The sequence below is a fragment of the Leopardus geoffroyi genome, chromosome A2 (genome assembly GCF_018350155.1).
Source record: "Leopardus geoffroyi isolate Oge1 chromosome A2, O.geoffroyi_Oge1_pat1.0, whole genome shotgun sequence".
Classification (NCBI taxonomy): domain Eukaryota; kingdom Metazoa; phylum Chordata; class Mammalia; order Carnivora; family Felidae; genus Leopardus; species Leopardus geoffroyi.
The window spans coordinates 76,601,959-76,626,382 of record NC_059331.1 but is presented as its reverse complement, the minus strand read 5'-3'; the positions used below and the strand labels follow the sequence as shown (position 1 = coordinate 76,626,382).

Below are 24,424 nucleotides of genomic sequence, written 5' to 3'. Positions count from 1 at the left end.
TATCTCCTAAATACCACACCTCTGTGGAATACAGTAAAGGGCTAATAACAAACAGGACAAAAAAATCTAAAGAGTGCTTTGACAGGGAGAGAGCCAAACCATAAGGGACTCTTAAAAACTGAGAATAAACTGAGAGTTGATGGGGAGTGGGAGGGGGGTGTGGGTGATGGGCACTGAGGAGGGCACCTATTGGGAGGAGCACTGCGTGTTGTATGGAAACCAATTTGACCATAAATTTCATATTAAAAAAAAAGAATGTTTTGAATAGAAAGAAAATGAGCACACGATATTTTTCAATTAGGGTAAAGGAGAAGTTATCGAGTTTAAATATTTCTTGGATTTTATTTTCTGTTGTCAGACTCTAAGTAATGTAACAAAGACATGATTTGAATATTTAGAAGTTATTCAAATGGGACCGTCAGAAGAGGGTTCAGAAAGATGTAAGTCGTGCTCTGCCATATCAACAAGACAAATGAAAGCAGAACCAGTAGCGTGTTGACTTTTATTTTATTTTATTTTATTTTATTTTATTTTATTTTATTTTACTTATTTTATTTATTTTAAAACACTTTTAAAAACATTTGTTTTTTAACATTTATTTATTTTTGAGAGAGCATGAACTGGGGAGGGGCAGAGAGAAACACAGAATCTGAAGCAGGCTGGCTCCAGGCTCTGAGCTGTCAACACAGAGTCCAATGTGGGGCTTGAACACACAAATCACGAGATCATGACCTGAGCCAAAGTTGGACCCTTAACCCACTGAGCCACCCAGGCGCCCCCGGTGTTGACTTTTATAATAGAAGCAAAAGGTACCTGGTGCTGGATACTCCCAGGTCAAAAAGAGCTCAAATTATTGGTGTTGTTTAATGTAATTCCTGAGTTGCTTTGAACCCGGATTATACTTATATTTCATCGTTTAGTACCTCATCAGATTTTTCTTATTTGTCTCAAAACTTCTCTTTGTTTCATTTTACCATACTTGAGTGGCACACAAACTGGATTTATCATTAATTTAAGGGTTTTTTTAATGATAAATCACGACTAAATGTTAAATTCTATCCTTCCCCATAATTTGGATAGTTCTTTTTTGTTTCTACTATAAACTATACTAGATCATGAGTTAAAGCCTCAACAAAGGAAAGCCTTTTAAAAAATGTTAAAACGATTTTGAGGATAGATGGTTAAAAAAATGCTTATAAATTTATGTTTTTATGAATGATTCAGAACATGATATTTTCCCTTGAAATTTAGTTAGTCTTTCACATTTTGGGGAAAGTCACTTAAATAATAGAAATACTGAGGGGCGCCTGGGTGGCTCAGTCGGTTAAGCGTCTGACTTCGGCTCAGGTCACGATCTCGCAGTCTGTACGTTTGAGCCCCGTGTCGGGCTCTGGGCTGATGGCTCGGAGCCTGGAGCCTGCTTCCGATTCTGTGTCTCCCTCTTTCTCTGCCCCTCCCCTGTTCATGCTCTGTCTCTGTCTCAAAAATAAATAAACATTAAAAAAAATTTTTTTAAACAAAAAAAAGAAATACTGAGGAGTCTCTGGTTCAAGCCTTGAAAACTGAAATATAGGAGGCCTGAAAAGGGCCTTCTTTGTTCATGTATTTTTAAGCCTCTTCAAACCTTATGGACCGTTGAAGTATTTTACCTGAAAACTCATTCAAATCTGTTAAGCACAGGAAACAAATGTCCTTGACTTGTTTTACATGTGGTCCCATAACACGTCTGGATCTGACCTTCCTCTCTACTGAAAGATTCTCGAGGCAGGATTTGTCATAGAAATAGAGGATAAGAGAGTGCTCACTGAACAGCAAGTAAGGGACTTCTACAGTCGAATAGCAGACCAGGTAAGAAAATTAGAAAAAAAAAAAAAAAAAAAAAAAAGCCACTGTGTTTTCGAATACAGTGTATATTTTGAATCCATATTTTATTTTTATTAAAAAAAATATTTTTTTAATGTTTATTTATTTTTGACAGAGAGAGAGAGACAGAGCATGAGTGGGGGGTGGGGGGGGGGTGGGCAGAGAGAGAGAGAGAGAGAGACAAGAATCCGAAGCAGGCTCCGAGCTGTCAGCACAGAGCCCGACGCAGGGCTCGAACTCACGGACTGCAAGATCATGACCTGAGCCAAAGTCGGATGCTCAACCGACTGAGCCACCCAGGCACCCCTGAGTCCTTATTTTAGAAAAACAAATGGATAAGTCTAACCAGCCAAATTAGCTTCTGTTGTCCTGTTGGGGTCCATATCGTGGTAATGCCAAAGAAGGCGGCGATGCAGTCTCCAGTAGAAACAGTGGCAGCTGAGCGAAAGCAGGTGGTCCAATTGTATTTTGTTGGAGTGAAGACCTATTTAACTTATGTCCTCTCAGACTTTCTGCATTGGACTCTGGAAGTGAATAGCCAGGCCTTTCCTATAGATTTTTATCCCAGGTTGAAGGCTCCTTGTAATAAAGGCTCACAGGGAAGCTTTAATCCTTTCATTATCTGAAAGCCTGTGTCTGGAGCTATTTTCTCTTTTGCCTGGGGGAGTATTAAGAAAGACAGTGCTGTGTTCGAGAAAGTTCAGTGGTTTAGGGGTCAGAAGACATAGCTTCCAGAAATGTACTGTCCAATATGGTAGCCATTAGCTACTTGTGGCCATTTGAATTTAAATTCATTAAAACCAAATCAAATGAAAAATTCAGAGTCTCAGTTGCAAGTGCTCAGTAGCTGCATGTGGCTACCTATGTTGGAGAGCACAGAATGTGTTTTGTCATCAGAGAAAGCTCTAGTGAACAGCACTTTGTCAGCTGGCTGTGACACTCCAACCATCTCTCTTGGCCCCAGGAAAAGGTTGGACGGGCTGCCTCAGTATCACCTGGGAGCTTTTGAGAAAATCTAATTCTAAAGCCCCATCCTAAACCTACTTAATCATGAACTCTGGGATTGGACTTTCCAAATCTGTGTTTCAGCAAGCCCCGTCAGATGATCTGGAAACATCCTGAAGTTCGAGAATGGTTATTAGATCATCTTTAAGATCAATCCCTGTTAGCTGTGAACCTCTATCCTTCAAAGATGTGTTTGTTAGCAGTGGGCTTATAAAGAGAACACTCCCTTGCCCTGTGATCGTGAAAGGGAGGATGTTGCTTGAGTTGGGTGGTGGCTGCCATTTTTGTCGATCCATATCAGAAGCCTGAAGTAGGTAGTTTATCCTCTTATTTTGTAGCCTGACTTTGAAGATTTTGTCCTTTTTATGACAAATGGCCTGAGCCATATTCTAGTGATATCTCAAGGAAATGAAGAACAGCCTGCCTGGGAAGAAACTGAACCCAATCCCGAGACTGAAACTAAAGTGTATAAGGATCATCACCATGAGGTGGCCCCACCTACGCTGAGGAAGGAGAAGCGGTACAGGTAACTCGAGACCATTTACATCATATGAGGACGTAGTGAAGCGTAGTGTCCAAATACCTCAAACACATTTTGAGGTACACGTTTAGAACACACATTTTTACGTTGGAACCACAAGTATTTCTTCCAGTCAGTCTAAAAAAAGTGTATATTCGGCAAAGCTGGGATTTCCCTGAAAGTGTATGTCAAGAGGATTAGAGTTTACGTTTGTCTTTCTAAAGCTGGGCACACCAGTGTGGCCTCCCAGCCTGGGGCCCCAGGGATAGATTGGGACCGTGTGTAATCCCTGCCAGGCCTATCTTTTCTGCTGTCTCCCCACATTCACTCCCACTTGCCCTGGGTCCTAAAGACACCAGATGTACTCTCCCCTCTTACTTTCGGCAGTTGGTTATAAATTGCTAAGAACTGAATGGTTGTATGTTTTCACTGATGGGTTTTTAAATAGTTGAAAATGAATGTAATATATACAGTCCCGGTTTCTTGCACTGGCGTTTGTGCCTTTTATTCCCCCGAAGACTCAGAAAGTCCACTTTAACTCAAGAGTCATCGGAACTATGTCTGAAAGAAAGGTGGGTGAGAGTCTCTGAGTCTTGAGATTTCATCATGTGTCTGGACAGAGCATCTTCATTGCATTTTCTGGCCAGGAATCTCCAGAACTTTCCTTGTTGTCCTATTAATGTGTGCAGTAGCTTTTCTTGACTAGCTACATCTGCTGGTTCCTACTGATGCTTTTTAGGTAGCAGGAACTAATGTCATTCGTTGCAAGTTTTGAGTGGGATAGAGGGACTTATAGGTAAGTTGGCTGCTGACAAAGAGCTTTGTAAACAGTAGTACTTACTTTCACAGTTTTAACAGGGAATGATGGTCAGTGGTCAGAGGGAAGGTTTGGTGGGGAGAGTTGTGCTCAAAAAGATACCAGGCTTCATACCAGGACTTCTGAGCCATTAAAAAAATGTCCTGTGAAACCCTCATTGTTAGCAGCTGGCATAAGAGAAGTCAGTATTCCACTGGTGCCATTGTTCTGGGGCAAGTCTGTGTCACATCTGACTTTGGAAAGCATTTGTCTCCAAACATTCGATACCGGCATAATCAGATGAACAATTTAGGCAATTGGCAGGGTGGGCATGGAGTGAGATGTGTTAATCTTGCTTTGGCAAAGTCTGCGGTATTTCTTTTCTGAACTTAGAGACTCCGTTTGCGTTTGGCCCGTCGTTACTCTGAGCAGTGGCCACTAGCAGGCAGCATGGAGTGGTGGGGTTCAAGTTCATTTGTCTGGGAATCTGTTTTCACAGCTCTTGTTCTGGAGGCAGAGCATAACAGGGGCTGTGTACAGCTGCTGTCATCTTTTTTTTTTTTTTAATGTTTATTTATTTTTGAGAGAGAGAGAGAGAGAGAGAGAGGGAGAGAGCACAAACAAGGGAGGGGCAGAGAGAGAGGGAGGCACGGAATCTGAAGCAGAATCCAGGCTCTAAGCTGTTAGCATAGAGCCCAATGCGGGGCTCAAACTCATGAACCCTGATATCATGACCTGAGCTGAAGTTGGATGCTTAACTAACTGAGCCACTCAGGTGCCCTGCTACTTTCATCTTTTAAGTAAATCTAAAACCTAAAGGATAAAGAACTAAAACTCTCATGAATGATGTACCCATTTGTTCACTGTTTTTCTTTATGGCCGCCCTTCCCCCACCTCAAAGCCTCCTCACCTTCCTTTATGGGTATTGGGAGGAGGGAGTACTGGTGGGTGAGGAAGAAGGGAAATTAAAAGCAGGACAATTAGACTGGGAGTGGTAGGTGCCTCCTTCTGTGAACGTGAACAGAGCTCCCCGTCTTTGTTGGAGTGTTTGCCCTATGGAGAAAAATTCACATGTGAACCCACATGGTTTGGGAGAACTTTCTTCGTGTTGTCAGTAGCCCACTGGACCCCATGGTTGGCCGGGAGGAGGGAGTAGGAATCAGGAAAATGGTTCAGGCATCCATGGTTTTTATCCGCATTCCAAATTTGTTCATGATGACTTCTGATTATGGCACGTATATTATCTGTTTACATGTCTGTCTCCTTAATCAGTATATTAAGAATGCAAAGGTCAGAGTCCTTTATCTCTGCTTTCCGGTCATTCTACAGAAGAGGAAGGGCATGGTTCTATTAGCTACATTGTCCAGAGTCATATAAATAGTTCCTGGCCATTTTCACTAATTCATTCACTCCTGCCTTCCTTCATTCACTCATTTATTCTGTTATGCATCCTTCCTTTATGTAGTATTTATTAAAGTCCTACTATGTGCCAAGTCTTGGGGATACAGAGATGGGTGAAAATTAAATGATCTCTAAAGTCCCTTTTGCTCTAAATCCTTATGACTGAGTAAAGATGATAGTTCCGACCTCCTATAATATATTGCATTTCTCTGGCCACACAAAGTGTCTATTGTATTCTTAGTAACCTATTTATCTCCTATACATGACATAGCTTGTAGAGAGCAGGTTTTTCTTTTATAAAACTCTCATTTAAATTAAGGATAATAGGTACAATTTCTAAAATAATCTTTAAAAGTATTTCTGGGATCAGAGCAGTCTGAATACTATATCCCTACTATCTATTCCCATCTCCAGACCTTTCTTGCCTCTCTGGAATCAAAGGGAACCTGTACTAATAAGCATCTGGCCACAGGTGAGGCCTGGAGCTCTGTGTACAGAATGAAAGAGAAGGGGAGGGGACAGGTCACAGGGGACAAAAATCTGGAGAAAACCACCAGCCTTGGGAAGAACAAACACAGACTTGTGACTTCCCAGGGCCAGGTTGACACTGAACTTCACTGGGCCTTCCTGACCTTCTGAAAGCCCAAGATGGAGCTGAGTGGGATTACTGAAATGCCCTGCCTTTGAGGACCAGCTCCATAATGGCTCTTACCAGAGGAACAACAACCTGCTCGCTGGTAGCCTAGAGGTCATTCTGGCCTTTCAGCCATAGGGTTTCCATCACCTAAGACACTCAAAACCAGGTGTAAGCCCCAGTAAACAAACCAAGAAAAATAACTGTCTACGAAGGGGAGCCTAGTGGCCAAAGGAAGATCTACACAAACACCAGAACACAAGCCCAGTGAAAAAGAACTACTAAGGATAGAAAAGTCCTCAAATAAAATAATAGTAATAGGAGTTATCATCATAGTAATACTTGCGATCCAAGTGCTACATACACATAAAAAGAGACTTCCCATTTGAACTATAAAATAAATTATGATTTGAACTCTAAATTCAGTCTGATAGTCATTTGAGACTCGGTTTAATGCCTTGGAAAATCAGATACAAGAAGTAGCTCAAAGGACAGAAAAAAAATGAGACAGACTTCATGAGAGCAGACCAGAAACAACGTGGAGAATGTACTGGAAAGATCAATGTGCTAATAAGAGAGATTCCATACAGAAAAGAAAGAACGGATGAACAAGCTATAACTCAACGAATAATAGGGAAAAAATTTCCTGAAACGAAGAAACACATGCATTTGCTGACTGAAAGGGTTTACGGTGGCCCAGTCTCGACTGATGCAGAGAAACACAGATACGGGAATATCCTGGGAAGACACACTGTATGCCATTTCCAGAGACAAAGAACAGCCCGTGGTGTACTTAGGATGTCCAAAACCCCAAGCAGATAATTTCCTTAACACCCCTCTCCTCTATATGACAATATTATTTTTATTTTTATAAAAATTTTAAAGGATTTTTCTGAGAGGGAGAGAGTGTGAGTGAGTGGGGGAGGGGCAGAGGGAGAGGGAGAGAGAAGCTCAAGAAGGTTCCACCAGCATGGAGCCTGAGAGAGGGCTGGATCTCACAACCGTGAGATGACAACCTGAACGGAAATCAAGAGTCGGGTGCTCAACTGCCTGAGCCACCCAGGCGGCCCATGACAATATTATTTTTAGTACTAGCTATTGAGCAAGACGATAATAGCCAGAAAAAAACCCCATAAATAGTGAAAATTGTCCTTTACAAAATTTTGTGTATATATGAACATAGAAGCAAAAAGTAAAAAATGAATATTGTAATATCAAAAATGAAACAATAGGTTAATACTGTTTAATTATATTAATATGTTTTCTTAGAAAGGGAAACATTTGCATACATATATATATTAGTCCATCACAGAAACAAAGTGCAATTTTTGTTTGCAAGCCTTAAGTTTTGATGATTTGCTAGTGACATTCTCAAAATTGATCTTCACTGGATGTCAATAGAGATACGTAAAATTCCTGTTTCCTGATAAATTCCAGAAATTGCAATCTGCCAATAGCTCTTATTTTAGAATTGATTCTTATATGCAGAGTAGAAGCTAGAGTACACTGTTTATTAAATATAAATAATAAAAATGCCAACTTGAAGCCCACACATATATTATTAAAATTTAACACATTATAACCACAGGAATTGTTCAGAATGTGGAGAAAAGTTTTTTGTTTTTGTTTTTTCAAGGACGAGTAGTAACATACCACTAATGCTATTTAGAATTGCTGGTGCATGGTGATGCTAAGAAGCAGCCCAACTTTTAGTTTAAAAATTGATTTAAGGGGCGCCTGGGAGGCTCAGTTGGTTGAGTCCGACTCTAGCTCAGGTCATGATCTCACAGTTCGTGAGTTCGAGGCCTGCATTGGGCTCTGTGCTGACCGCTCAGAGCCTGGAGCCCGCTTTGGATTCTATGTCTCCCTCTCTCTCTGCCCCTCCCCTGCTTGCTCTCTCTCTCTCTCTCTCAAAAATAAACATTAAAATTAAAAAAAAAAAAAAAAAGAAATGGTTTAAAATTTCTTAGAGACAGTGCATCCCCCAGTGACTTGCACTTTAGGTAATCCCTTTCCACCAACTGCCTGTCTGGCAGCAACTGAGAATAAGTTACTTACAAGGACAAATCTCTGACTGGCATGGGACTTGTCATCAGACTCCTGAGAGAAACAGACCTCCCCCCCTCCCCCCCATCTTAATGAAGCCAGGATATCCTTTACCTAGTGGAGCAAAGGAAAAAGTTCAGGGACATGCTTAGGAATATATCTCTTGGAAGATATTTGAGGGAAGACTTGTCCAAACAAAAAATGAAAAGAGATACTTCCATCTGAGGGAAAAAAGCGAAGGGAAACCATTCTCCTCAGAGAGGAGAAAGACGAGATGAAGAAGTAACACAGCACTTTAAGGTTCTTTTTCGAGTTTGCAGAAGTGGAGATGGGTGGAGTGTTAGAGCTGAGAAATAGTGTGTGCCAGGATGCAGGAAATACTCAGAACATATGCATTTGGTTACGGAAGCAGGTTAAAGATGGTGACCATTAAGGCAGTGGATGAGTATACATGGGACCTCTATGTTAACAAGGGAATACCACAGAATGGATAGCAACTTGCTCAGACCAGCAGATGGGAGAAAGAAAAAAGAAGAAAGTATAATTTAAAATAAATAGTATATATAAAGTAAGATGGAAGGAATATAGTTAAGTATATGGCTATTATACTAAGTATGAAAAGGTTAATTAGCCCATTAAATACAGAGATTACAAGGTTAAAGTTAAAAAAAAGTTAAAAACCATTATAGTAATAATTGACACAGAGGAGAATCCTCAATGGGTGCTAAAACCGTCAATGGGTGAAAAATATATACACTTTCAGATTGTGTCCTCTCAGATTTCTTCTTATTTACAAAGTGGAAATGGTAGCTTTTCAATGGGGAAAACGCTTTGAAGGGAGATACCACTTCAACTACATTAATATCACCAACAATAGGAAAAACTTACATTGCATATATCATCTTGTGACAAGGACACAGATTCGTATCCTGAAAGTAATAGGAAACTATTGGTCCATCCAGTAGTTTGAAACCATCCCAAATGAGGAATAGTCCACAAAACAACTGGCCTGGACTCTTCAAAATGTCAGTATCATGAAAGACAAGAAGGCTGAATATTGTTAGAGATTAAAAGAGACCAGGGAGATAGGACAATTACATGCAATGTATGGTCCAGGATTAGGAAAAATTACTATTGATGGGACAGTATTTTATGATTGGTGAAATTTGAATATGAACAGTTTATGAGATAAAAGTTTTATATCAAGTAAACTTTCCTGAAGTATTTAGGAGGATGAATGGTTAAAGTATCTGCAGCCTACTTTTAAATGGTTCAGTCAACACACACACACACACACACACACACACACACACACACACACACACAGGAGAGGGGAGGGGGATGAGAGGGATAGAGAGAACAAATGTGGCAAAATGCTAACAGTTGGTAAATCTAGAGTTCATTATCATACTCTTGCAACTTTTCTGCCAATTTAATTTTTTCAAAATAAAAAGTTTTAAAAACACACTCATCTACATTCTGTTCAAAAGAAACACACAGGGGTGGCTAGGTGGCTCAGGGGTTAAGCATCCAACTTTGGCTCAGGTCATGATCTCACAGTTCATGAGTTCAAGCCCTGAGTCAGGCTCTGTGCTAACAGCTCAGAGCCTGGAGCCTGCTTTGGATTCTGTATTTCCCCTTCTGCCCCATCCCCTGCTCATGCTTTGTCTCTCTCTCTCAAAAATAAATAAACATTAAAAATTTGTTTTTAAAAAGAAACAAAGAAAAATAAAATTAAAGGGATGGATATATATATATATATATATATATATATATATATATAGGCAAAATAAAGTATTAGAATTGAACATTACAAGTGCTAAATTTAATAAAGAAGGACATGATGTGAAAACAACATTTACGAAGTAGATATAGTCATCAAAAAGTGCCCTGATAGAATTACATATACTCTATAAATATATGTAGCCTTAAATCCCACACATACATTTTCTTTGTTTACAAGAAAGCCTTAACACATTTTTTAAAATTAAGATTTCACCACACGCATTTGCTGGTTATAATCCAATAAAATTGGAAATAAACAATAAAAAGATGACTGGGGCGCCTGAGGGGCTCAGTTGGTTGAGCGGCCAACTTCGGCTCAGGTCATGATCTCACAGTCTATAGGTTTAAGCCCTGCATCGGGCTCCGTGATGACAGCTCAGAGCCTGGAGGCTGCTTTGGATTCTGTGTCTCCCTCTCTCTCTGCCCCTCCCCCGCTCATGCTCTGTGTCTTTCTCTCTCTCTCAAAAATGAATAAACATTAAAAATTTTTTTTTTTAAATATGACCAAAATGTCTTATGTATTTGAAAACACACCATGTTCTTCTAAATGATCCTTGACTCAAAGACAACCTTAAGAAAAGTAGAAACTACCTGGAAAGCTTAACATGAAGGAAAGAAAAACGTGTTTAACCATATTTTATGTTGGTCTTCTTTATCCTCCCAAAAAGTCAAAACATACATGATTTCATGTAATTGAGTTTTGGATTCGTTCAACAAAAAATTGAATTAAATGCATATTTTTTGATTTGATAGAAAGATACAACTTTACATGAAAATTTAATTTTTGTTTATTTTATTAAACCATTAAAGTATTTGTGAACTTATTACCAGTTTTAATTTTCTAGCATGGTTATTAAATTTCAGCTTACAGTAATCTTAAATTACATTTTGGATTTCCACAGTTTACAAGAATATCTGGAAAGACAACATGTATCTCAGCTCTGTGATGTTGAAGAGAGTATAGCTAACGTTAATAAGTTTATTGATATGTTCTTCCCTGATTTTAAAAGTATGAAAAACCTCAAATTAGAAAAGATCCTGGCATTACTTCGACCAGATCTCTTTCAAGAAAAGAAAGGTAAGAAATAAGTATAAATAAACCCTAGTATAATTGCATCAAAGGCTATTATTTTAAAATTTAATATTGAAGAAAAAAGCACCTGAAATAAGAAATTTAGTTAGTACTAATCTAATTTCTCAATGATAAAGAATAACACATTTTTGTAGGTAAAGAGTTCGCAAATTATTTTCTAACATTTGAATTTGTTGAAGTAGATTTTAATATGGTAGGACTTATTATATAATAAAGATTGGACTTTATATCTGAAATGCCTTGAATTAATGCACCTCCTCATTAATTGTGTGATTTGATACTTTACCAAGTCTATTTCTTCATGTATAAAATTCAGAAGATTAAAATGAGGGGCATCTGGCTGGCTGAGTTGGTGGAGCGTGTGACTCTTGATCTCGGGGTCATGAGTTTCAGCCCCACGTTGGGAGCAGAGCATACTTAAAAAAAATGAGAAAACATAAAGTGCCTGGCACTTGAAGGGTGCTAGTTATTTTTTTAAGTTTGTTTATTTTGAGACCGAGAGAGAGAGTGTGAGTGGGCGAGGGGCAGAGAGAGGGAGAGAGAGAATCCCAAGGAGGTTCCACATTGTCAGCCCAGAGCCCAATGCAAGGCTCAATCTGGTGAACTCTGAAATCATGGCCTGAGCCAAAGTCCAAAGTGGGATGCTTTTAACCAACTGAGCCACCCAGGCTCCCCAGGGTGCTAGTTATTTTTAACCTTATCCCATATGCACCTGGCAGGGGGAATATGACAGAATAAGAATTCACACCATACATGCACACTCTTAGTTCTTTTTTATAGCTGGTATATGGGAATACAGTTGATATTTGTATATTGACCTTATGTTCTTTGACTTGGTAAACTCACTTGGTTCTAGAAGCTTTGGTGTAATTTTCTTAGGAATTTCTATGTAGACCAGGGTTTCTCAACTTCAGACCTACTTACGTTGGGGGCTAGATAATTCTTTTGTTGAAAGGGGCGTTATCGTGTGCACTGTAAAATGTTTATAGCATCCTTGGCCTCTAGTCACTTGATGCCACTAGCATCCTCTCCACCCCCAGTGCGATAACCAAAAATATCTCCAGACATTGTCACACGCACCCTTGCAGGACAAAATGTCAGGCAAGAGCCCGTGACGGGGACAGTAATATCATCTGCAAATCCAGACAGTTTTACCTCTTTCTTTGGAAGTGTCTTCCGCTTACCTCATTGAACTAGCTAGGACACTCTGTGGATGCTAGCGAGATGTTAGGCTTGCTTTATGCTTTACCTTACAGCAAAGCACTCGGTCTTCTACCGTGAAGCACATTAGCTCTAATATACCCCTCACCTAATTTTTAAAAACCTCACCTGTTTTTAGTTTGGGGAGTTTTGTTTTGTTTTTTTAATATCATGAATAGATATTGTGTTTTCTCAATTATTTTTTCTGTATATACTGATCTGATTATATTTTACTTTCATGAGTTTGAGAATACGGTAACTACTTTGATTTTTGAATGTTGGACCGGCCTTGTGTCCTTCAGAAAAGCCACACTTGGTTGTATATTCTTTTTAAAAATAGCTGGATTTGATTTTTTTAATATTTTGTTGAGGCGTTTTGTGTCTACATTCATGAGAAATATTTGTTGTTTTCCTTTCTTGTACTGTCTTTATCTGGTTTTGGTGTCAGGGTAATGCAAGCCTTATAAAAGTGAGATAAGAAGTTGTCAGTCCTCTTCTCTGGAAGAGATCATGTATAATTCATATTACGTCTTTCTTAAATGTTTATTAGAATTTACCAGGGAAACTTATCTGGGCCTAGAATTTTCTTCGTTAGAATGTCTTAGCTTTGTTTTCCTTCTTAAATCCTTTAAAATATGGACATATTTTTTAAATGACCAGACCATATTTTAGAAAGGTTTTAGATTTACAGAAAAATTAAGATAGTACAGAGTTTCCATATCCCTATCCACCCCCTTCCAACAGCTTATCCAATTAACACCTTATATTATGGTGAAATATTTTTATAATTAATGAACCAGTATTGAAATGTTATTAACTAAAGTTCATAGTTTACAATAATGTTCACTCTTTGTTTTGTACATTCTATGGTTTTTAATAAATGCATAATGTCATGTATCCCGTTTACAGTATCACACAGAATAGAATCACTGCCCTAAAAAAATCCCTTTTCCTATTCTCCCTTCCTCCCTCCCAACTTCTGGTGACCACTGATCTTTTTGCTGTCTCTAGTTTTGTTTTTTCCAGAATGTCATACGGTTGGAATCATAGAGTATGTGGCTTTTCAGACTGATTGCTTTCACTTAACAATATGCACTTAAGACACCAAAAATTGTGTTGTAATTTTTTGCTTTTCTTTCTTTTTTTTTTTTTTTTTTAAACGTTTATTTATTTTTGGGACAGAGAGAGACAGAGCATGAACGGGGGAGGGGCAGAGAGAGAGGGAGACACAGAATCGGAAACAGGCTCCAGGCTCTGAGCCATCAGCCCAGAGCCCGACGCGGGGCTCGAACTCACGGACCGCGAGATCGTGACCTGGCTGAAGTCGGACGCTTAACCGACTGCGCCACCCAGGCGCCCCAATTTTTTGCTTTTCAACAGTGCTGACTTTTTAAAGAACTTCAGAGGAGGAAAGTGTTTATTATATTCACCCAGATATTTACTGTTATCTTCTATTCCTTTGGAAGTTCCACGTTTCCCTCTGATATCATTTCCCTTCTACTCAAAGAACTTTAGCACTTTTTTTTTTTTAAGAGCAGGTCTGGTGGCAATAAATTCAACTGGTTGTCTTTCATCAAAGAATGTCTTATTTTCTTTCTTTCAAAAAAATTTTTTTTTAAGTTTATTTTTTGAGAGAGACAGAGCACAAGGCAGGGAGGGGCAGAGAGAGAGAGAGAGGGAGAGAGAATCTCAAGCAGATTTTACATTGTCAGTGCAGAGCCCGATGCAGGGCTTGAACTCACAAACCATGAGATCATGATTTTAGCTGAAACCAAGAGTCGGATGCTTAACTGACTGAGCCACCCAGGTGCCCCAGAACATCTTTATTTTCATTCCTGAAGGATATTTGTACTGATATAGAATGCTGGTTTTCCAGTTCATTTCCTTCAGCACTTTAAAAATGTTGTGCCACTGCCTTCTGGCTTTACTGGTATCTAATGAAACATCCATGGTCATTCAAAGCATTTTTTTCCTTATATGTAATATAGCTTTTTATTTGTTTATTTATTTTGGGGATTGCTTTCAAGATTTTTTCTTTGGTTTTTAACAGCTTTATTATTATGCATGTGAGTATACTTTTCTTTGAGCTTATCTTTGACTTTGGGGTTCCTTGAACTTCTTGAATCTATAAATGTCTTTCACTAAATTTGAGGAATTTTCCACCATTATTTCTTTAAATTATTTGTTCCGTGCCAATTCTTTCACCATCTGGGACTCCAAAGATACAAATGTTAGATATTTTGACATTGTCCTACAGACTCCTGAGGCTTTGGCCTAAATTTGTTTTCTCTGTGTAGTTCTAATTGGATCATTTCACTTGTGTTAGCTTTAAGATTGAAATCTGTGATCTCCTTGTTGGCATTCAGCCCATCCAATGAATATTTTATTTCAGTTGTAATGTTTTTCAGTTTTACACACCTCATTCGGTTCATTTTTGTAACTGCTATTTCTCTGCTGAGAACTTTCGTCTTTCCAGTCATTTCAAGAGTGTTCATCCTTACTTCATGGAACATTATAATTGCTCCTTCAAATTCTTTATCTGAATATTTCAATATCTACATTGGAGTTCTTGAGATTTACTTAGTTTTTTTTTTTTTAAGTTTTTATTTATTTACTTTGAAAGAGACACAGGGGACGGGGCAGAGGGAGAGGGAAAGAGAGAATCTCAGGCAGGCTCCACACTGCCAGCTCAGAGCCTGATGTGAGGCTCGAACCCATGAACCATGAGATCATGGCCTGAGCTGAAGTCCAGAGTCGGATGCTCAACTGCCTGAGCCACCCAGGTGCCCCAAGATTTGCTTAGTTCTTTATAGGTTGCATAATTTTGTATTGTATTTTAGTTCTTGGTCACTTGAGTATTGTTATGAGACTGATGAATCGTGTTAAAGTCTTCTAGAGAATGTTGACTTCTCGTTTGTTTCAGAAGTCAGTTGGTCAGGTTAAGACCACATGTCCCATCCCACTTTCTATGGGTTGTTTCCAATGTCAGTTGCATTTTCAAAGTTTTTGTATGCTATTCTAGACTTCACAGCTTAGAGCTCACTCGGAAACCTAGGTGATGCTCGATACTGAAGTTCAATTCTCAAGCCACTAAGTTGTCACTTATCAGCCCAACCATAGTCCTTGCTTGGGGGGTCAGTCCACTACTTCAAACACAGGTTTAGTCAGTCGCTTTCCCCCCAGTCCCCACCATCTCTGGCTGTATCTCATAAGCCTCTGTTCTTTGTCCTCTGGATGGATATCTGGTTTTAGCCTCCCTGCGCGATTGAGCACAGCCCACGTTTAGGACTGCCTCCTAAATGTGAGAAAAAAGTGGGGGTGAGAAAAAAAATAACAGGGTTTTCCCCCACACTGTTCAGGCCACAGAGGCCCCCCTTCCCAGTCTCACTGGTCAAAGGGAAGGACTTGCTCTCAGTTTTAGGTGCTTGCAGGGCCTCCGCTCCCTTCACAGTACATTTCACGGCTGGGGCTTGCCTTCTAGTAGGTCTAGGAGAGAGAAAAAGCAAAATCAAAACGAAGAAGCCTCCTAAAATGGGGATATCCTCCCAAGTCTCCATCCCACAAGATGGAGTTTAGCAGAGTTTTATTCCTCTCTCCATGCTCAACCCCACCCCAGTTATAATATCTGTGATCTTAATTTTTGTGACTGTTGTTTGAAGTTTTAGTATACCGATGGTGGTGGTGATGTTACTTTTACAATGCATATCTTATCTTTTGATAATATTTTGCAATTTATATCTTGTTTATGGTCAGGTTTACAACGGGTATGTTTAGAATTTTTCTTATATAAATTGGTTTTCCTGTTCCCACAGTCCTTAGATCTATTAATTTCCCACTTTTTAATCACTTAGTTATATTTTCTGTTACCTGAAGTATATATATATATATATATATATATATATATATATATTTTTTTTTTTTTTTTAATTTTTTAATGTTTATTTTTGAGAGAGAGAGAGAGAGAGACAGTGTGAGTGGGGGAGGGGCAGAGAGAGAGGGTGACACAGAATCCGAAGCAGGCTCCAGGCTCTGAGCTGTCAGTGCAGAGCCAGACGTGGGGCTTGAACTCACAAACTGTGAGATCATGACCTGAGCTGAAGCCGGACGCCTAACCGATTGAGCCACCCAGGCACCCCACACCTGAAGCATATATTTAAACACGTTTTTGAAAAAGATATGTACTTCTTTTGTTTTCTGAACGCTGGCATATTTAAGAATATCTTTTGTTACCTTTGTGTATAAAGGAAACTTATCTGACTATATATCTTTAAGAAATAAATCCCCCATCCCCAAACCTATAGACTTTTTTCATTGAGGAGGAAAGTCTGTTTTCAGCCTGGTTTTTGTTCCTTTGCAGATAATTAAGTTTTTGTTATGTTTTGTTTGTTTCACTTAGATACTTGTGGAATTTTCCCTCATTACTCAAAAATTTCCAAGATTTTGTAGATATATCAGAATGAATTGGTCATGGGGCACCTGGGTGGCTCAGTCAGTTAAGCCTCCGACTTTGGCTCAGGTCATGAACTCATGGTTCAAGAGTTCGAGCCTCACGTTGGGCTCTGTACTGACAGCTCAGAACCTGGAGCCTGCCTCGGATTCTGTGTCTCCCTCTTTCTGCCCCTCCCTTGCTCTCGCTCTTTGTTTCTCTCAAAAATAAAACATTAGGGGCGCCTGGGTGGCTCAGTTGGTTAAGCGTCCGACTTTGGCTCAGGTCATGATCTCGCGCTCCGTGAGTTCCAGCCCCGCGTCGGGCTCTGTGCTGACAGCTCAGAGCCTGGAGCCTGTTTCAGATTCTGTGTCTCCCTCTCTCTCTGACCCTCCCCCGTTCATTCTCTGTCTCTCTCTGTCTCAAAAATAAATAAACGTTAAAAAAAAATAAATAAAAAAATAAATAAAACATTAAAAAAATTTTTTTAAAGAAAAGAATGAACTGGTTTTGGGGTACCTGGGTGGCTCAGTCGGTTCAACGTCTGACTCTTATTTCGGCTCAGGTCATGATCTAATGGTTCATAGGTTCAAACCTCATGTCATGCTCTGCGCTGTTAACGTGGAGCCTGCTTGGGATTTTCTCTCCCTCCCTCTCTGCCTCTCTCTCTCTCTCTCTCTCTCCTTCTCAAAATAAATAAATAAATATTTTTTAAAAAAGAATGAACTGGTTTTTCCATATTTATTTGGTTACTAACCACCTGACTTAGCGATTTGTCTGTGATAGAGGAGATAGAAGATAGCAAAGTGCTCTAGGCTTTGAAGTATGATTTTTATGGATGAGGTTATTCCACGAAGCTACCATACAATTGCTAGGTGCTTTGTCTAGGAGTTCTCTGCATCCCCACACCTGCCACTGAATGTATGCATCAAGTGGCATCACTGAATTACTTGAGGTGACGTCTGAAAAGCCTCGTGGACACTATGCAACAAAATAAAATATTTATTATCATATCTATCATATTTGTCTACATTGGAATTTGAAGCGGAACCGAATCCTCGAGTAATGAGGTCAAGGAAATGCAATACCATCTTGCAAATAGTGGTACTCCCCATGCTTTTTACTTTAATCATTAGAAACTGAGGCCCCTCTGTGTTGTGTTGTAATTCTTGTGATCACCCATCTGAGAGAGTACCAACTAAGGAGAGGCTCATTGAGTCTAGTTTCTTTAACTTTATGGAGCTTTGCTTTCCCTAAATATTTTTCCTCAGCTTTTCTCATAAACCATGACAAGAAGCCATCCTATGCAAACTGTTTGAGGATTTGCTGTCACTTTTAAACTGTTGGCCACTAGGTACCCTCATATGAGAAAATGTTTTTTGTTTTTGTTTTTGTTTTCGTTTTTGTTGTTTTAAATTCAGCAATGCAAAAACCTTACAAATTATTTCAGTCTCCTCTAAGGATTCTCCTTAAAAAAATTTTTTTTTAATGTTTATTTTTGAGAGAGAGTATGAGCTTGGGGGGGGGGACTGGGGAGGAGGGAAGGAGGAAGAGAGAAAGGGAAGCAGGGAGGAGGAAAGGGGACAGGGGCAGGGAGGGAGACACAGAATCTGAAGCAGGCTCCAGGCTCTGAGCTATCGGCCCAGAGCCGGACATGGGACTTGAACCCACGAACCGTGAGATCATGACCTGAGCTGATACTTAACCCACTGAGCCACCCAGGCACCCCAGGATTCTACCTTTTAAAATCCAAGAACTATGTAAACATTCTATTTTTTCTTCCTTTTGTCTGTGAGCTCGTTCTGAAGCAAATTATTGCTTAAACTCCATTAACTTGTATGTTTTCTTGTTTGTTTTACTCTTTCCTGACAATGGTTTGCTTAGGCTGAGTCCATTAACTCTATTTCATGCCCAACAGGGGAGAGGATGCATTTTCAGCTAGGTTGCATTTTTGGCTTTGAGCGGGGCCCAGTGCTGTCCGGGCCCCGAGTCAGCATTTGTGTTTTGGGTTTTGCCTTCTTTGTTACAAGATGGCCTCACAGCTCCAGGCCTCATGTCACTGAAATGCCTTAGACAAGACAGAAGGTGGTATAGGGCAGGAAAGCCATTCCCCCGGGTACCTCTCTCAGAAGCAGCCCCAGTCCAGGTCCTTTGTGTATCATTGACCAGATCTGGGCAGCATCGCCACCTGTCCATAAGGAAGGTTGGAGAAGTTGAGTATTGCATTTTCTAGACTTCCACAGTGGGACATGCGCCAGAGAAGGAGGAGACTGAGAAATACTTTTGGGTTTCCAATCATTGTGTTTCTCCCCAAGTGGGACAAGTAAAATAGGGCTAGTGAAGATATAAACTGTTTACACATACTTCTGTAATTGTGTTAACTCGTTATTTTGGTTACTATCTATACCCACACACATGCTCGTGTGTGCGCCTAAGGAAAAGGTTTACTAGTGAGACACCTCTGCTTGTGTGTATGCATGCGTGTGATTCCTGTGTGACGAAAAATCAGACACAGCGTCATAAATCATAATTTGGTATGTTAAGAATGCTGTTCACCTTAAAATCTGAGAAGCTATTTTTGCCAACTTCTAAATTTCATATGAGGATGAGAGGCATTATATGCCTTCATAATAATACATTCAGTCTGGTATGGATAGCCAGCAACCCATCAGTTTAACACTTATCATGTGACTTTTTATTTAGAGAATGTTTTAGGTATCATCCATGATGAAGGCTTTAAAATACTGATGCAGAGACCAATCGTATTGTCAGAAGAAGAAGCACAAACACTGTGCAAGGAATATGAAAATGAAGATTATTTTGAAAATCTTATAAAAAAAATGACCAGGTAAAGTAGATTTCAGGTTTAGAAGGCGCAATCTGATTTAGTCTTATTTATCCATTTAAATTCTAGTTCGTTGACATACAGTGCGATTTTGGTTTCAGAGTAGAATTCAGTGATTCATCACTTCCGTACAACACCCAGTGCTCATCCCAACAAGTGCCCTCCTTAGTACCCGTCACCCATCTGGCCCATTCCCCACCCACGTCCCTCCATCAACCCTCAGTTTGTTCTCTGTCTTTAAGAGTCTCTTGTGGTTTGTTTGGTTGAGTTTTGAATCATTTAAATCTTCTTCTGAACCTGCCCTGGTCAAGCTGCCACACCTCTCAGTTGTGTAACCATGTGCTGAGTCTCCTTCTTTGCCAGTCTTACCCCCACCTCAAGTCTCTGCTCAACTGTCTCATCTGCTCTTGTCCCCCTGGAATGCTACTGGAGCAATGGAAAGGCCCAGGTGAAGTCACTGGAATCCACTGAGTCGAGTGCCAGAAATCTGTGGTGTGTGACATCATGTCCAAGTAGAGAACTCACTGACTCTTGAGGGTTTTGGTAGTCCTAGCGATCATTAGTCCAAGGAGAATAAGATGCTAGAAATCTGTCAGGTTTCTGGAAGGGTAAGTGAAATAGCAGCTGGGACAGAAATCCAGCAAGGTACATGAATCAGCAGGAATATGGGAATACTATATAGGAACCTATCTATCAGAACCAAGGTCCTTCTCTTCCCTTCCCTAGTCTGCTTCCATACTTGTATAACGTGCTCAATATACTCTTGGGAGTACACCGATGGAAATTAGTCTTAGTCTTGGTAAAAAAATTATCTCGACTTGTATTATCTATACATATTTAGCTACTGAGCCATAATATACGGCTTTTTTTTTTTTTTTTCTTTTAACAGCGGTCCATCTCTAGCCCTTGTTTTATTGAGAGATAATTGTTTACAACACTGGAAAGAGTTGATTGGGCCCAGCAGTGTTGAAAAAGCCAAGACATCTCTTCCAGAGAGGTAGGATTCATACCGTGGGTCCCAAACTTTTTTCATGGGAGACACTTTAATTTTATTTTGGATGCGGGTACAAGAGCCACAGCTCCAGTCCAAGAGAGGCTCTCAGAAAAACTATTTTCCCTGATTGTGACTGGAGGCCCAGCCCAATGGCAGCTCAAATAGAGCCAAGGCTTTGCAGACGAAGGTTTTGGGATGCTCGGTGTGGGGATGGGAAGTAAGTGGTGTACCCAGCCAAAAGGCCATCTCTTGGCCTTTGGTAGGAATCAATTCAGGAGAGGAAATGCCCATCCTTCAAGTGAGCAAGAACAGAGATGCTCTATCAGATACAGAAAACTTGCCATACGTGTTGGCATAATAAATAACACCACTAATGAAGCATCACATGTAACCGTTGAAATGTTTTCTTTTGGGTAGGATATCTGGAATCTGACTTGTTCTGCATGGACACATTTTACCCCTTATTTAGCCCTACAATTACCACAAAGGATAATAGGGTTAGACAGTCTATAAGTAGTATGAGCAGAATGCCATAGAATCACTGAATGAAACGTAGCATAAAAGGCAAGGTATAGCATTTGAGACAGGAATTCCTATCAACACAAGGCCTACACTTCTAGCCATACTGTTCTAGAAATTACAGTTTCAATTGTGAAGGTAGTGCACCAGCACGGAGGTACATTCTCCCGGTGAAGGCAGGCACTCAGTAACTGCTCCTCCCTACCCCACTATTATAGTGAGGATTCCAACCAAAGCCCTTATGCCCCCTATGTTGCTACAATTTCACAGCTAATCTTGACTGTTATTTTTGGTTCCTCCTTTCCCAGTTTCCGTGGCTCCACCCAGTTCCTTCAGGTTGCTGTTAGAATAACTCAGCAGAGCTCTGCCCTTTCCTGCACTTGGGTCAGATTCGGCACTGCCTGGCTTAATCTGAAATAAGGTCACTTGCATAAAGGAGAAACACAGCAACCCTCACACTCATCACCTACTCCCTCTGTCCTATCCTCCCCTTCACACACACTTTTCTCAATAATCATGTCTAACGGCACCACGGAGGGGCTGGTTGTTCTCTGCAGTGAACAGAGCAAGTGCTGGTGATATGTTAGGTGACACCTTATACATTCATCGTGCAAATCCCCTACCCCTGGAATCCCAGGCTCCAAGGATCTTGGGTTGCAAATATCTTCAAATCAGAGGTGAGAGAACCGCCAAGGATCGAGTGGGAAGTTCAAGTTGGATAAGGCAAAAAGGAAATCTGAATGCATCAGTAAAAGCAGAGAGGCAAGAAGAGGGTCTGAGGACTGAAAGCCAATGACCAGTAAAGTCAGGTCATTAACAGGAAAGGACATTATTCGCCGTGGCTGGATTTTGTGGGTTGGCAATTCAGGACTATGTGTAAAGGGCAGAGAATGAAATAAGCAGTGTGTGTATCCTCTACTGAACCATATATAGATAAAGAGACAGGAAAAAGGGCAACTGAAAAAACCATCAAGGAGCAACAATTGATTTAGGAAGTGTATGTATTCCTCTATGGTAGAGGAAGCAGATCCAGAATAAACTGCCTAACCCAACATATCCAGTACCATCAACCTCACTCTTGCCTCTTTACATGAACCCATCCTGTATGCTCCTCTTTTATCACCGTACTTGCTCTGCTGGACGGTTCCATTGCGGTATCTTTTGGATTCAGTGTTTGTGATTCGGGATCCACGTTATAGAGTCAAATGCCATCTCTAGAGCTCGATAATATTTAGTGATGACAGAAGGGAAATGAATATGGAGAGCTTAATAGGCACCATATGTTTCAAATGTATCATCTGATTCCACCCTCAAAAATCTCCTTCCAGAACAGTTTTATTATTTGTATTTGAGACGATTCAAGCACAGAGAGGTTAAGTAATTGCCCAATGACACATAGCTAGCGAGTAGTGCAGCCGAGATTGTACAGTCTGCATTTTCACCGCACCAAGGCATCCGTTCGTTCTTTCAGAGTCAGCTGTAAATATTCACATCGTGGTTATTTAAATTTTTTTTTTCAACGTTTATTTATTTTTGGGACAGAGAGAGACAGAGCATGAACGGGGGAGGGGCAGAGAGAGAGGGAGACACAGAATCGGAAACAGGCTCCAGGCTCTGAGCCATCAGCCCAGAGCCTGACGCGGGGCTCGAACTCCCGGACGGCGAGATCGTGACCTGGCTGAAGTCGGACGCTTAACCGACTGCGCCACCCAGGCGCCCCACATCGTGGTTATTTAAATGTTCATGCTCTGTCTTCCTGATGACTGTTACCTCCTTATAAGGAAGTAGTATGCTCCAAGCCACTCTGTCATTATTGCCTGTCGTATAATGTCTAGATCAGGAATGAGTTGCTTGATAACTTTTGAACAATTCATATAAATAGTGTTCTGTTGTGTTGGCTTATACTGTGTTATGTGATGCTCTAATAGTTCTTGACTTCATTTTCAAAGCTTATGCGTGCAATTTGCAGTGGAAGGTTTGCCTATCAACCAGCTGTATGGAAGTGATTCGTTAGAAACTGCTGAAAAGGAAATACAATATTTCTTTCCTCCTCAACAGACTTTAGCACTGATTAAACCTCATGTAACACAGGAACAAAGAGGTAAATATTTAGAAATGAAAGTCAATGTATACATACCCTTCAAATTTTGTGAAAATTTTCAAACTATGCAATGAACACCCATATCCCTTGATCTCGATGTAACAATTAGCTCTTGTCATATTTGTTCTGTCTCCCTCCTTCCCTCATCCTTCTTTCTGTCTCCCTCATAATCAAAATGATGACGAATTTTGTTCAAGTCCTTTTAGAGTTGATGGAGATGACGATGTTTTTCTCCATAGATATATTACCACGAAAGATCACATTAATGATATTTCTAATATCAAGCCATTCTTCCATTCCTGTATAAATTACACTTAATCGTGAGGTATTTTTTAAATGTGCTTTTGGATTCTAGTTGCATATATTTTATTTGGGATTTTTGACATTGAGACTGACAATGATATTGGTCTGTCCTTTTCATTTTTTTGTGCAAGGTTAAATAACAATGTAATACTTCATAAAAAATGTGAATGTCTTTGTTTTCGGCACTCTGGAGGAGTTTAAGCAGCAGTGGGATTGCTATTTGAAGATTTCCCATGAAATCTTTCCCATGAAAATTTCTGGGCCTGGTTTCAATGGTTATTTCTATCCTGTCATTTCTTAGTTTGTTGTCTCTCAAACAAACAGAATTTGATTTATTTAGGAGTTAGTTCTCTTTTTCTAACTCATTACTTTCTGTTGTTGGTTTTTTTTTAATTTTCACCTTCCTTTGATTCTCTAGTAGTTTAAAAAAATGTTCTTCTAGCTTTTTAAATTAGATCTTTAATTCATTTATTTTCATTATCTTATTTTTGTCAATGTAAATTTTTGAAGTTATATATTTTCCTTGATTACTGGTTTAATCTTCTGATTATCCCATAGATTTTATTTTATTAAAAAATTTTTTTAATATTTATTTATTTTTGAGAGAGAGAGAGAGAGAGAGAGAGAGAGAGAGAGAAAGCCAGGGAGGGGCAGAGAGTGAAGGAGACACATTTTTTATGAAGCTGTCAGCACAGAGCCCAACGCGGGTCTTGAACTCAAGAACTGTGAGATCATGACCTGAGCCGAAGTCAGACGTTTAACTGACTGAGCCACCCAGGCACCCCTCTCATAAATTTTAATGCATAGTGTTGTCATTAACGTTATTTTTTTGAAATTCTGCACTGTGCCTACAATGTTCTTTCTCTACTTGTCTGCTTGGTGATCATCTCTTA

At 39.9% G+C, this 24,424-nt stretch overlaps 1 protein-coding gene across 11 annotated transcripts in view; it reads left to right on the top strand.

Annotated features, from left to right (window-relative positions):
• The window catches only part of NME8 (NME/NM23 family member 8), a 104,826-nt gene that overhangs the window by 18,049 nt on the left and 62,353 nt on the right, over nucleotides 1-24,424 (top strand). For all 11 annotated transcript variants that reach the window (XR_006716204.1, XR_006716209.1, XR_006716205.1 and 8 more), the window contains 6 exons: nucleotides 1,756-1,848; nucleotides 3,207-3,394; nucleotides 10,953-11,128; nucleotides 19,473-19,617; nucleotides 20,504-20,611; nucleotides 23,077-23,228. Coding sequence is in view for 2 of the 11 variants with exons in the window: in XM_045494387.1 (XP_045350343.1) it covers nucleotides 1,756-1,848; nucleotides 3,207-3,394; nucleotides 10,953-11,128; nucleotides 19,473-19,617; nucleotides 20,504-20,611; nucleotides 23,077-23,228 (862 nt within the window). In the remaining 9 variants the exon portion in view is untranslated. The remainder of the gene's footprint in view (nucleotides 1-1,755; nucleotides 1,849-3,206; nucleotides 3,395-10,952; nucleotides 11,129-19,472; nucleotides 19,618-20,503; nucleotides 20,612-23,076; nucleotides 23,229-24,424) is intronic.